General features: G+C 44.5%; 1 protein-coding gene across 1 annotated transcript in view; it reads left to right on the top strand.

Annotated features, from left to right (window-relative positions):
- Positions 1-13,715, top strand: part of mpripb (myosin phosphatase Rho interacting protein b) — a 333,783-nt gene that overhangs the window by 175,778 nt on the left and 144,290 nt on the right. The window contains exon 4 of the mRNA XM_088000357.1: positions 5,633-5,784. Within this exon, the coding sequence (XP_087856483.1) occupies positions 5,633-5,784 (152 nt within the window). The remainder of the gene's footprint in view (positions 1-5,632; positions 5,785-13,715) is intronic.

The raw sequence follows: 13,715 nt of genomic DNA, 5'->3' as shown, positions 1-13,715 counted from the left end.
AATCTCCTTTAAACTTTCCCTCTCACTTTCAACCTATACCCCTAGTGTTTAACATTTGCACGGTGTGAGAAAGAATCTGACTGCCCACTCTATCTAGACTTCGTAATATATATTTCAGTTGGCCCCTCAATCTGTGCTCTGGTGCAAATAATCCAAGCTTGCCCAACCCCTCATTATAGATTAGTACACTGCAGTCCAGGCGACAATATAGTAAAATCACACAAAGAATTGTGGATGCTGGACATCTGAAACAAGAACAAAAATTGCTGCAGAAACTTAGCAGATCTGGTAGCATCTGTGGGAAGAAAGCACAGCCAACACTAAGTGTGGGTTACATGGTGCCACAGTGGTTTGCACTGCTGCCTCACAGCAGTAGGGACCTGGGTTGAATTCCAGCCTTGGGTGACTGTCTGTCTGTGTGGAGTTTGAACATGCTCCAGTTTCCTCCCATAAATCAAAGATGTGCAGGCTAGGTGGATTGACCATGCTAAATTGCCCTGTAGTGTCAAGGAATGTACAGGCTGTGATTTAGCTACCGTAAGTGTGGTGTTAGAGGGATAAAGTTGAGGGGTGGATCTGGGTGGGATGCTGTTCAGAGGGTTGGTGCAGACTTGATGGGCTGAAAGGCCTCTTTCTACTCTATTGGGATTTTGTGACTCCATCAGAACTGTTATCAGCTGAGAAAATGTGGCATTTTCCGTAAATTGGAGTGAGCGGTGAATGGATAAGTGGATTAATGTATGTGTTTTCGGATTGTAAGTCAAACTTTCAGTGTGGATTCCTTGAATATACTGGAATCTACGCATTTATATGAACAGACCTCTTTTGTTTACAGTCAGAAGTGCATGCACTGCAACTGTTTCAACTCAACCTGACATCCTGATGAGGCCACTCACTGGTTTATTTGAAATCCGTTTCAATATATCTGTAATAAAATTTAAATGAAGTCTGGCTCATAGCTGTCAGTCTGCATTAACAGATGCATTCTCTGTAACAACAATATGTAGGAATCAGCCTTCTCCTTTCATGCAATGTTATTCTTGTTTTCTTTTCCCCATGAATCTGCTTTTTGCAAATTTTCCTGATAAGTGCAAGACTAAGCATTTCTAATTAGTAAATTTGATTGTTTGAAAAGAGCAAACCTCAGTTGAAACCCAGTAAAATAAATGTAGCCGTCGACTACAGTACAAAATGAAAGCAGCTTTTCCAAGCTTGAGGGCACATTCTAACTACGGTGTAGCACTAAAACCAGTTAGCATGTGAGTAACTGCTAGTCAGTATCCAATATCTTGTTTCTTCACCACAAACGCTGCATGCATTGGGTTGCCACTGTGACAGGCAATCCTTAAATTTCATCGGAGAATCTAGAGTTGTCTTCCTTTGCAAATCAAGGCTGTTTATTTCTCTTATTCTGCAATGCAACTGATATGTGCAACAGTAATAGTCATCTGTTATTTAACTTTGGAAGTCATAGTGCCTCTTTTTTATGCATGTGATTTTGCTTGGAGTGTAGGACTGTTGAGATGATCTGTTGGGCAGTTCTGCCACATGACAGAACTTCAAAGTGCCTTCTGGAAGAAGAGCATCAAGGGGGAGTAAGGTATTTTTCACTGGCAGATGTTGTTGCTAGTAGTGTTGGTATTTCTCCTTCCTTGCCTGTTATCCCCGTTGAGCAAAGTATTGTGGAATCGCAAATTGAATGCAATATCTTCAAAATTGCTAAATTATAAAATGTAGTTTCCTTGTTGTGGAATAATTTTATTTTGTGGGTTTCCAGGTGATAGCATTAACTAAAATTTTACCTCACGTAGGCAAATTATGATGCTGAATGCTTGTTGAGTTAAAGAAGTTTGCAAACAAAGCTTTTTCATGGTTTTATTAGTGGCTATATGTTTGCAGGAAATGAATAACTGGTGCATTCATACATATGCAGGACTCTTCAGACCATGAAACCTTGATGAAAACTACACATTCTCAAGAAATTTGTACACCATCTTTTATCTGTGCTGGATATTGAGTGGTGAGAGGTATCATGATTAAAACAGACATCTTAATCTTTCCTTATTCAAAATGGTAATGTCAGTGAAATGTCAGCAAAATAAAATAGAGATGGTGTGAGACATCAATTTTTCACCCCAGTTAAATATTTCTTAGAATACTAATTGCAGACATGTGAAGATTTCACATCATATCTACAGTACATTATACAGGTAGCTCTCCTACAATGCCGTAGTTGCATTCCAACAAAACTGCGCTTGATAGAAAATTGCTTATGGGAAAAGTAGGGTTAGGGACGCACCATCAAAAAATATTACTCCTGTTCACTCAAAAATCACAATGTAAAGCAAAGTATTTTGGGAAAGCAAATGTTAGCAGGGCTTACACATTTAATGGTAAGGTTGTAGGGAGTGTTGCTGAACAAAGACCTTGGAGTGCAGGTTCATAGCTCCTTGAAAGTGGAGCCGCAGGTAGATAGGTTGTGAAGGTGGCGTTTGGTATGCTTTCTTTTATTGGTCAGAGTAGAGAGTACAGGGGTTGGGAGGTCATGTTGCGACTGTACAGGACATTGGTTAGGAAAGATGTTGTGAAACTTGAAAGGGTTCAGAAAAGATTTACAAGGATGCTGCCAGGGTTGGAGGATTTGAGCTGTAGATGGAGGCTGAACAGGCTGGGGCTGTTTTCCCTGGAGCGTCGGAGGTTGACAGATGACCTAATAGAGGTTTACAACAACATGAGGGGCATGGATAGGATAAATAGACAAAAAGTCCAAAACTAGAGGGCCGCGGTTTTAGGGTGAGAGGGGATAGATATAAAAGAGACCTAAGGGGGCAACCTTTTCACGCAGAGGGTGGTACGTGTATGGAATGAGCTGCCAGAAGAAGTGGTGGAGGCTGGTACAATTGCAACATTTAAGAGGTATTTGGATCGGAATATGAATAGGAAGGGTTTGGAGGAATGTGGGCAGGGTGCTGGCAGGTGGGACTAGATTGGGTTGGGATATCTGGTCGGCATGGACGGATTGGAGCAAAGGGTCTGTTTCCATGCTGTACATCTGACTCTATAGCTCCGGCTGAATGAAGGTTGAAATCCTATTTATTAGCAAAAGTAAATTTTAACAATGCATTTTTAAAGTGTAGGCAAGCTGCTCTCAATGCACTACCTCTCACAGAAAGGTGCTCTGTCATTAGCTGACATTGGCGCATGTGCAGAACGGCATGAAGACCAGACCTTACGTCACGCTTGCGCAGGATGGATTTATCATCGGCAGCGATTTGACAAGAATTTATGGTACAATTTGAAGGCAAAGCTGTCATTGTCCTAAAGGGAGGTAGGGTTGCGCTTTCGTTAGCGAGATGCCTGGTGAGTTCAACCTGAGGGTAATTATACCTCTGGCAAGGTTGAGAAGATGGGTTCTTCGTGCTGTTAATTGAATGTGCATCTTGGTGTCACTCGGCTAGACAGCTGGCTTGCAATGCAAACTGAAGTATTTTGCTGTAAAAAGGCAAGATTTTGCCAAATCTTTTTGGTTTTGCCTTCATAAGGACATTTTGTAAGAGGAGTGATTTAAAGTAGAGTCCAGTCGGAGTTTATTTACCAACCAATCAGAAGTCTCCTCTCATGCAGTTTAAAGGTATTTATCCTTGAAAACTAATATTCTTGTGAAATGTCCTGATCAGTGAAAGATGAAAATCTATGACCGTGTCTTTTTATTTTGTGTAGTATGTAAGTTTTCTGTACTACTGAAAGGCTATAATTATATTATACTTAAGCCAGTACTAATTTTGGAAGAGATTTTCTTATAATGGATTGATACCGGTTTTAAACAATTTCTTTGTCTTTGCAAAGTAAATCTGAATTATTTACACTGCCTGTGAAAACTTGCTGCATGACTTGTTGAAATAGTTGTTAGAAGGCTGGAACCTTTGTATTATTCCATGAGTTTTATGAAGAAAAAAAACATTGAAACTCCTGATCTGATTGCATCTTGCATTTCTTATTGATCTCTAAACAATTGTGTTGCAGAAGAAACCTTTCACAACCACAGGGTCTTAGTCGTATAGCATGGAAACAGACTCCTTTGGTGGAATGAGTTCATGTTGACCATTTTCTCAAACTAAACTAGTTCCACCTGCCTGTGTTTGGCCCATATCCCTCCAAACAACATTTTCTATTCATAGTTAAAAATCACACAACACCAGGTTATAGTCCAACAGGTTTAATTAGAACATAGAAGAATACAGCGCAGTACAGGCCCTTTGGCCCTCGATGTTGCGCCGATCCAAGCCCACCTAACCTATACTAACCCACTATCCTCCATATACCTATCCAATGCCCGCTTAAATGCCCATAAAGAGGGAGAGTCCACCACTGCTACTGGCAGGGCATTCCATGAACTTACGACTCGCTGAGTGAAGAACCTACCCCTAACTTCAGTCCTATATCTACCCCCCCTTAATTTAAAGCTATGCCCCCTTGTAATACCCGACTCCATACGCGGGAAAAGGTTCACACTGTCAACCCTATCTAACCCCCTAATCATCTTGTACACCTCAATCAAGTCACCCCAAACCTTCTTTTCTCTAATGAAAACAGCCCCAAGTGTCTCAGTCTTTCCTCATACGATCTTCCTTCCATACCAGGCAACATCCTGGTAAACCTCCTCTGCACCCGTTCCAGTGCCTCCACATCCTTCCTATAGTATGGCGACCAAAACTGCACACAATATTCCAGATGCGGCCGCACCAGAGTCTTGTACAACTGCAACATGACCTCAGGACTCCGGAACTCAATTCCTCTACCAATAAAAGCCAGAAATTGGAAGCACACTAGCTTTCGGAGCGACGCTCCTTCATGTTTTCTATTCATGAACTTATCCAGAAGTCTGTTAAATATTTTACTGTACCCGCATCCACCTTCCTCTGGCAGCTCATTTCACACATGAACCACTCTGTAATTTTTCAAAAATTGTCCAATATGTCTTTTTAAAACCTTTCTCCTCTCACCTTTTAAAAATATTTCCCAGCCTCAGGAAAAGATACCTGCCACTTGTTTGTGTGCCTTGTGAGTTTATAAACCTCTACAAGCTCATTCGTCGACCTTGTCTGCTCCCACCCTTTCAAACCCTCTTTTCCCGGCTATATGCTGGTAAATCTTTTCCGAATCCCTTCCAGCTTAATAATACCCTTCCTATAAACGGGCAACCAGAACTCGACGCAGTATTCCAGAAGAGGCTTCAGTGTCCTCTCCAACCTCAACATGACATCCTAACTACTATACTCAAAGGTCTGAGCAATGAAGGCAAGCATGCTAAATGCTGTCTTAACCATCATGTCTGTGTGACACAAACTTCAAACAATTATGTACCTGAACTCTGGTTTGCCTTTTTATGAAATTGTTCTTTGTGTCAATATGAAGCATAACCTGTATGTGCCAAAAGTGTAACTAATTTATCTACCTGATTATATTCCTTTTCAAAGCCTCATCTTCGAAAAGTTGTGCAGGTTTTTTCACTAGATTTTGCTTAATATTTAATCAGTTTGTCAGGGACATTACTGCTATCAGCCTTTCTCTGATTTAGATTGATTGATTGTTCACTGCTGTTTACTATGTTTTTGTTTTGTCTTTCTTGCAGCCAAGTACCCTGCCACAAGGGACAGTTAACATGAATCAATGCACAGATGTTGTTGATGCAGAGCCGAAGACTGGTCAGAAGAATGCACTCTGTATTGTAACGCCTGAACGTGAATTTTTCATTCGTGGCGAGTCCAAAGAAATAATTAATGGGTGAGTGGCAAGTGTTCTAAATCTTCAGTTTTATGTGTGATCAAAGATGCCTTTCAATTTCTTGAAAGGTCAAAAGTGAATAAAGGGTATGGCTCCCTGCAACAAAATGTTCTCATCTAGCATTGATCCATGGTATTTTGACACACAAATGAGAGAAAGAAGATCACAGACTTAATTTGAGCATTTCCTAAAGATATAGTATGGAATTTGTAAAGAATGTGGAAGTGCTAAGTTCGACATTAAATGTTCTAATTTGTTACTGTGCTGGATGTGTTCCAGTCTTTTTTCTGTCCTTGTTAGAATCAGATATCCCTGCATTAATAACTTGTGCCATTGCTCAACCTTTTCTGCCTGTGTATAAACTCCTTCCATATGTGTTCTCTGTGAACAAAAACAAAGAACAATGGCTACTAGAGATATGAAACAAAAACAAATTGCTGGAGAAACTCTAGTCTGGTAGCATCTGTGGGAGAGTAAGTAGCGTCAATGTTTTGGGTGCAGTGATGCTGCTTCAGAAGTTCTGGAAAAGAGTTGCTGGACTTGAATTGCCAGGCCTCCTGAGTTTCTCCAGTTGTTATTGCTTTTTCTTTTTCCCCCTGACTTTGTTTTATTGTGAGATACTTTTAGAGAAAGTGAGGGCTGCAGATGCTGGAGATCAGAGGTGAAAATGTGTTGCTGGAAAAGCGCAGCAGGTCAGGCAGCATCCAAGGAACAGGAGAATCGACGTTTCGGGCTTAAGCCCTTCAGGAATGAGGAAAGTGTGTCCAGCAGGCTAAGATAAAAGGTAGGGAGGAGGGAGTTGGGGGAGGGGCTTTGGAAATGCGATAGGTGGAAGGAGGTCAAGGTGAGGGTGATAGGCTGGAGTGGGGTGGGGGCGGAGAGGTCAGGAAGTTGATTGCATGTTAGGAAGGCGGTGCTGAGTTCGAGGGATTTGACTGAGACACGGTGGGGGGAGGGGAAATGAGGAAACTGGAGAAATCCGAGTTCATCCCTTGTGGTTGGAGGGTTCCCAGGCAGAAGATGAGGCGCTCTTCCTCTAACCGTCATGTTGCCATGGTCTGGCGATGGAGTCTAAGGACCTGCATGTCCTTGGTGGAGTGGGAGGGGGAGTTAGTGTTGGGCTACGGGTTGGTTGGGTTGGTTGGTCCGGGTGTCCCAGAGGTGTTCTCTGAAACGTTCCGCAAGTAGGTGGCCTGTCTCCCCAATATAGAGGAGGCCACATCGGGTGCAGCGGATGCAATAGATGATGTGTGTGGAGGTGCAGGTGAATTTGTGGCGGATATGGAAGTGTCCCTTGGGGCCTTGGAGGGAAGTAAGGGGGGAGGTGTGGGCGCAAGTTTTGCATTTCTTGCGGTTGCAGGGGAAGGTGCCGGGAGTGGAGGTTGGGTTGGTGGGGGGTGTGGACCTGACGAGCGAGTCACGGAGGGAGTAGTTTTTTCGGAACGCTGAAAGGGGAAGGGAGGGAAATATATCACTGGTGGTTGGGTCCGTCTGGAGGTGGCGGAAATGGAGGCGCAGCCTCTGCGATCGCCGCCCAGACAACCGCCTCCACGATCGCCAGGAAGACCATCGCTGACAGATTCGCGGCCCCCGCGGCTATCGGGAATAACACTGTCTCGGTCGTCGCCACAGCCACTTCCACCCCCTGGGTTGCCGCCGCCACAGCCACTTGCGCCCCCAGTGACATCACTAACCTGCACGACCACAACGCCGCATGTGTCTCCGCCCCTACGCCGATCTCCGTCACCACGCTTAACTCCACCCCCACGCCGATCTCCGTCACCACGTCTAACCCCGCCCCCACGTCGATCTCCGTCACCACGCCCAACTCCGCCCCCACGCGATCTCCGTCCCTGCCCCCACACCCAACCCTGCCCCCACTCCCAGCTCCAGCCCCACCCCAGGTCCTCGCTCCCAGCCCTGCCGTGTTTTCACTATCCCTCCAGGACTACCCCTCTCTGAGGATGAAAGATCAGTCCTCAGCAGAGGCCTTACCTTCATTCCCCTACACTCTCGGATCAACGGGTTCAACACACGGCGAGATATCGAACAATTCTTCCGCCGCCTTCGCCTCCTTGCCTACTACTTCAACCAAGACTCTCGCCCACCCACTGACGACCCCTTCTCCCGCCTCCAACACACCCCATCCACCTGGCCTCTTACCCGCCCTCGATCTCTTCATAGCCAACTGCTGCCGCGACATTTACCGCCTCAACTTCTCCACCCCTCTCACCCACTCCAACCTCTCGCCCTCGGAATGTGCAGCCCTCCACTCCCTCTGTTCCAACCCCAACCTCATTATCAAACCAGCAGACAAGGGAGGCGCGGTAGTAGTTTGGCGCACCGACCTTTAACCGCTGAGGCTAAACGCCAGCTCGCGGACACCACCTCCTACTGCCCCCTTGACCATGACCCCACCTTCCACCACCAAACAATCATCTCCCAGACCATCCAGAACCTCATCACCTCAGGGGATCTCCCATCCACCGCCTCTAACCTCATAGTCCCACAACCCCGCACCGTCCCTTTCTACCTCCTGCCCAAAATCCACAAACCTGACTGCCCCGGCCAAACCATTGTCTCAGCCTGCTCCTGCCCCACCGAACTCATCTCTGCATACCTCGACACGGTCCTGTCCCCCTTAGTCCAAGAACTCCCCACCTACATTCGGGACACCACCCACGCCCTCCACCACCTCCATGATTTTCGCTTCCCCCGTCCCCAATGCCTTATCTTCACCATGGACATCCAGTCCCTGTACACCTCCATCCCCCATCACGAAGGACTTAAAGCCCTCTGCTTCTTCCTTTCCCGCCGTACTAACCAGTACCCTTCTACTGACACCCTCCTTCGACTGACTGAACTGGTCCTCACCCTGAACAACTTCTCTTTCCAATCCTCCCACTTCCTCCAAACCAAAGGAGTAGCCATGGGCACCCGCATGGGCCCCAGCTATGCCTGCCTCTTCGTAGGATATGTGGAACTGTCCATCTTCCGCAGCTACACCGGCACCACCCCCCACCTTTTCCTCCACTACATCGATGACTGTATCGGCGCTGCCTCGTGCTCCCACGAGGAGGTTGAACAGTTCATCCACTTTACCAACACCTTCCACCCCGACCTCAAATTCACCAGGACCGTCTCGGACTCGTTCCTCCCCTTCCTAGACCTTTCCATTTCTATCTCGGGTGACGGAATTGACACGGACATTTACTATAAACCGACCGACTCCCACAGCTACCTAGAGTATACCACCTCCCACCCTGCCCCTGTAAAAATGCCATCCCATATTCCCAATTCCTTCATCTCCGCCACATCTGCTCCCAGGAGGACCAGTTCCAAAACCGTACAACCCAGATAGCCTCCTTCTTCAAGGACTGCAATTTCCCGCCAGACGTAGTCGACGATGCCCTCCACCGCATCTCTTCCACTTCCTGCTCCTCCGCCCTTGAGCCCCCCCCTCCAACCGCCACCAAGACAGAACCCCACTGGTCCTCACCTACCACCCCACCAACCTCCATATACAACGTATCATCTGCCGCCAGTTCCGCTACCTCCAAACGGACCCCACCACCAGTGATATATTTCCCTCCCTTCCCCTATCAGCGTTCCGAAAAAACCACTCCCTCCGTGACTCGCTCGTCAGGTCCACACCCCCCACCAACCCAACCTCCACTCCCGGCACCTTCCCCTGCAACCGCAAGAAATGCAAAACTTGCGCCCACACCTCCCCCCCTTACTTCCCTCCAAGGCCCCAAGGGACACTTCCATATCCGCCACAAATTCACCTGCACCTCCACACACATCATCTATTGCATCCGCTGCACCCGATGTGGCCTCCTCAAAATTGGGGAGACAGGCCACCTACTTGCGGAACGTTTCAGAGAACACCTCTGGGACACCCGGACCAACCAACCCAATCACCCCGTAGCCCAACACTTTAACTCCCCCTCCCACTCCACCAAGGACATGCAGGTCCTTGGACTCCTCCATCGCCAGACCATGGCAATACGATGGTTAGAGGAAGAGCGCCTCATCTTCTGCCTGGGAACCCTCCAACCACAAGGGATGAACTCTGATTTCTCCAGTTTCCTCATTTCCCCTCCCACCACCTTGTCTCAGTCAAATCCCTCGAATTCAGCACCGCCTTCCTAACCTGCAATCATCTTCCTGACCTCTCCGCCCCCATCCCACTCCAGCCTATCACCCTCACCTTGACCTCCCTCCACCTATCGCATTTCCAAAGCCCCTCCCCCATCTCCCTCCTCCCTACCTTTTATCTTAGCCTGCTGGACATACTTTCCTCATTCTTGAAGAAGGGCCTATGCCCGAAACGTCGATTCTCCTGTTCCTTGGATGCTGCCTGACCTGCGCTTTTCCAGCAATACATTTTCAGCTGAGATACTTTTGTCTATTTCCATCTCCTTCCCTAACATCCCTGCCACGCAGTTCCCCTTTGTATTGGTGGCATGAAGCTTATGAGCCAAACAGTACATGAATATCTATATTTGAGATGATATAGAGACTTGAAGCAAGAGAATGGTAAATAACAACAGTAAAATAAAATCAAAGGTATTTAAGTTAAATGTTGGGTTGCAGAAACTAAAAAAGAGGGAGGCAGGTATGAACAAGTATGGCCTTGTTTATTAATCAGATCTGATGAATGAAATTGAACTCCTTCAAGTTGAGCAGACAGCCAATGTTCCATACTGTTCACATAAACTTGAGGCAAATTTGAATTTAAAGAAGTAAAATAATGTTGACGCTGAAACTCTGAAATTAGAAATAGAATGCTGGAAAGACAGCAGTTCAGGCGGCATCTGCAGTTTTGCTGATATCACGTGTGTTGGATTTTGTGAAAGTTAAATTGAACTTTTTTAATGGTTTGAGTTTAATGTTTGGCTAGTATTAGCAATGTTTTGGGTTGACGAACAATGCTGAATGGTAGAATTGAATGTTGACGTATATGGAAGCTGACAGAATTGCCAAATATATTTACATAAGCCATATGTACCACCTTTTGTACAGGACATCCACTGGTAATAAATAAATATGATTTGATTATTTTCATCATTTCAAAAAAAGGCGTAGGAGCACATAAACAGACTATTTGCTCTTGTACTTGCTGGAGTCTTCACATGGCAATTGTTCATCCTGTTCTCTTACTAACTATCTCTTAAGATTTGTCTATTTTAAAAATATTTACGAAATTTTATTGCTGAAACTGTTCATAATTCTTTCCTGTTTGGAACAGGAATATCCATATTCAATCAACCTCTGAAAATATTTTTGTTTATCTCTTCATTTAAAATTAAAGCAGCCCTGTTCTGTTTGTAATTTACTCCATCATCGCACTTCATGATCTTGAACACATCTTTATCAGGCTACCTCTCAACCTTCTCAACCCCAGGGATATGGGCTTTACTAGGACAGACTGCTAGACACTTTAGAATATTTAAACTCCTGCTTACAACACAGAAGGAGGCCACTTGGCCCATTGTGACCATGGTGGTCCACAAAGGTCTGACTACACTAGTTCCATTTTCCAGCTTTTCACCTTTTGCACGGGAGGCTATGGCAAGATGTGAATATCGATATACAGCTGAAAGGTTTTAAGAGTTTCTGACATTCTTTCAGGTAGTGAGATACAGACTCTCGTTACCCTGTAAGTGGGGGAAAAAATTCCTCTTAACTCTCCCATTAAATTCAAAGAGATCAACGAATCATAGACTCCCTACAGTGGGGAAACGGGGCATTTGGCCCAACAAGTCCACACCAACCCAAACCCGTTCTCCTCCCCTATTACTTACATTACCCCTGACTAATGCACCTAATCTCTGAACATCCCTGAACACTATGGGCAATTTAGCATTGCCAGTTCACCTAACCTGCACGCAGAAAACCAGAGCAACCAGAGCAAACAGACAGTTGCTTGAAGGTGGATTTGAACCTGGGTCGCTGGTGTTGTGAGGTAGCAATGCTGACCATTGATGAAAGGTTAGGTCTCCAGATTATTGCCCCCGCTACTAATTTAAAGAGCCTTCCCAACCACCTATGTATGCCCCTCATAATCTTATACACCTCTATCTGGTTGCATCTTAACCTTTCTGCTCTAAGGAAAATAACCCCCATGTATTCAAAACCTCTCCAGCCCAGGTAGCATCCTGGTAAATCCCTTCTGCACACTCCATAGTGCAGTTGCAATTTTTCTATAATATGTTGACCAGAACAGTATGCACTATTCCACTTGTGGCCTAAACAGCATTTTATGCAGTTCCAGCAGAAGCTCCTCACTATCTCTTCAGACTTGACCTACTCTTGGGAAATATGGCAGCACTAAATCTTCTAACAGCACTAAACCTGAACTAAAATCCACTGTCTGGAATCAAACAGCAGATTCACTCCTATATCTCTATACAAAAAGGTACAAAGCAAGGCTATTTTTTCAATGATTATAAAAAAAATCTAGTCCCACAGAATGCATTTGAGGATTATGTTCTATTCATTGGGTACTTGAACTTGCAAAGAATGAAGAAAATCACGTGCAAGATCTGGACGTCAAAGTAGTGGTGAATGAATACAAGCCAAATATTCTTTCACAAAAAGCTGCCTCATATTCCATTAAGAACATTAGGATGGCAACGACAGTAAATATAGTTGTGTGCGCTCTGGCATTTTAGAAACTGAAACAATATGCCCATTTACAAAAGTAACTGTGTATTTGTGAAAAGAAAAATACCCTTTTGTATAGAGATATAGGAGTGAATCTGCTGTTTGATTCCAGACAGTGGATTTTAGTTCAGGTTTAGTGCTGTTAGAAGATAATTCATTTTTAATGTTAAGCAGAAACTAAGTTTATTGATCTATTTCAAAACAGTATTATTTCCTTGACACAAAAATCTAACATTGAAGGGAATAAACATTCAATAGATGCATGCTTTTCTGGCTGCTCAAAGAGCAGGTGCTGGTGGAACTTTGGGAGACTTCTCCAAGAAATGTGTTTTGTGGGTTAAGAATGATCCTTGAGTTTTAAAGAGTAACTGCACTTTGTGTTCTTGTGTGCATGTGTTATACTGTGAAAAGTTTGCAATGCCTAAATGATCCTGCTATCTGTTGTTTTTAGTAATTTTAGTCTCCTACGTGATTGCATTCAATATACGAAACTGTCTGAGACACTGACTGTCCCTATGTAAAATTCTGTATGCAATTTACGGCAATTTAAATGATTGCTCCAAAGGTACGTAACACAATTTGGGAAAATTAAACAATGCATTCGCTCCATGTTCATGGACAGATCCAGTTGCTCTCCTAGGAGGATCATTATGACTGCAAGAAAAATGGGACCTTTTTAAAAGCCCAAATTACAACATCTTTCATCCTTTTTTGATGGCTTCAATTTCTGCATCAGGTTGATTTTGATTCCTTGATTTCCCTGAGTTCCCAAAAGACCACCAGTTGTGATCTTAACAACTGCATCTCCACTGCCCTTCAGGGCAGAAAAGTCCAAAGATTTGCAATTCTTTGTCAAGTAATTTTGTTCAGTGTCCTAAACAGCCTTGTTCTGAGAGGATAACATTTAGTTAGAATCTTATATCATACCTTATCTTGCAGGAGAAATAATGCCTCAAATTTAATCCTATCATGCCTTCAAGAATGTGATTTGGTTGGTCTCTAAAATGTGTATGCATAGATATATTTTAAATGGTGGTCAGGAAAAGATCAGCTGGTTTATAAAGCCTCCTCAAGTCTGAAAATAGACCACTACTCCCCCGGAGGAAAAAATCTTTCAAAACCCATATTTGGAAGCAAACACTGCGAGCGCTGAGGAATCCTTGTGAGATAATCAATTCAAGCTTTTATGCATATGCTGTTACTATGTTTGCCATGGCAAACCATGTACGTAGTTCAAACTACGTGTCATTTCAATTGAA

Source organism: Chiloscyllium plagiosum, unplaced genomic scaffold, assembly GCF_037043375.1.
Source record: "Chiloscyllium plagiosum isolate Xiang-an unplaced genomic scaffold, Cpla_swu_hap1 HiC_scaffold_25, whole genome shotgun sequence".
NCBI classification, from domain to species: domain Eukaryota; kingdom Metazoa; phylum Chordata; class Chondrichthyes; order Orectolobiformes; family Hemiscylliidae; genus Chiloscyllium; species Chiloscyllium plagiosum.
This window is presented reverse-complemented; position numbering and strand designations above follow the sequence as displayed.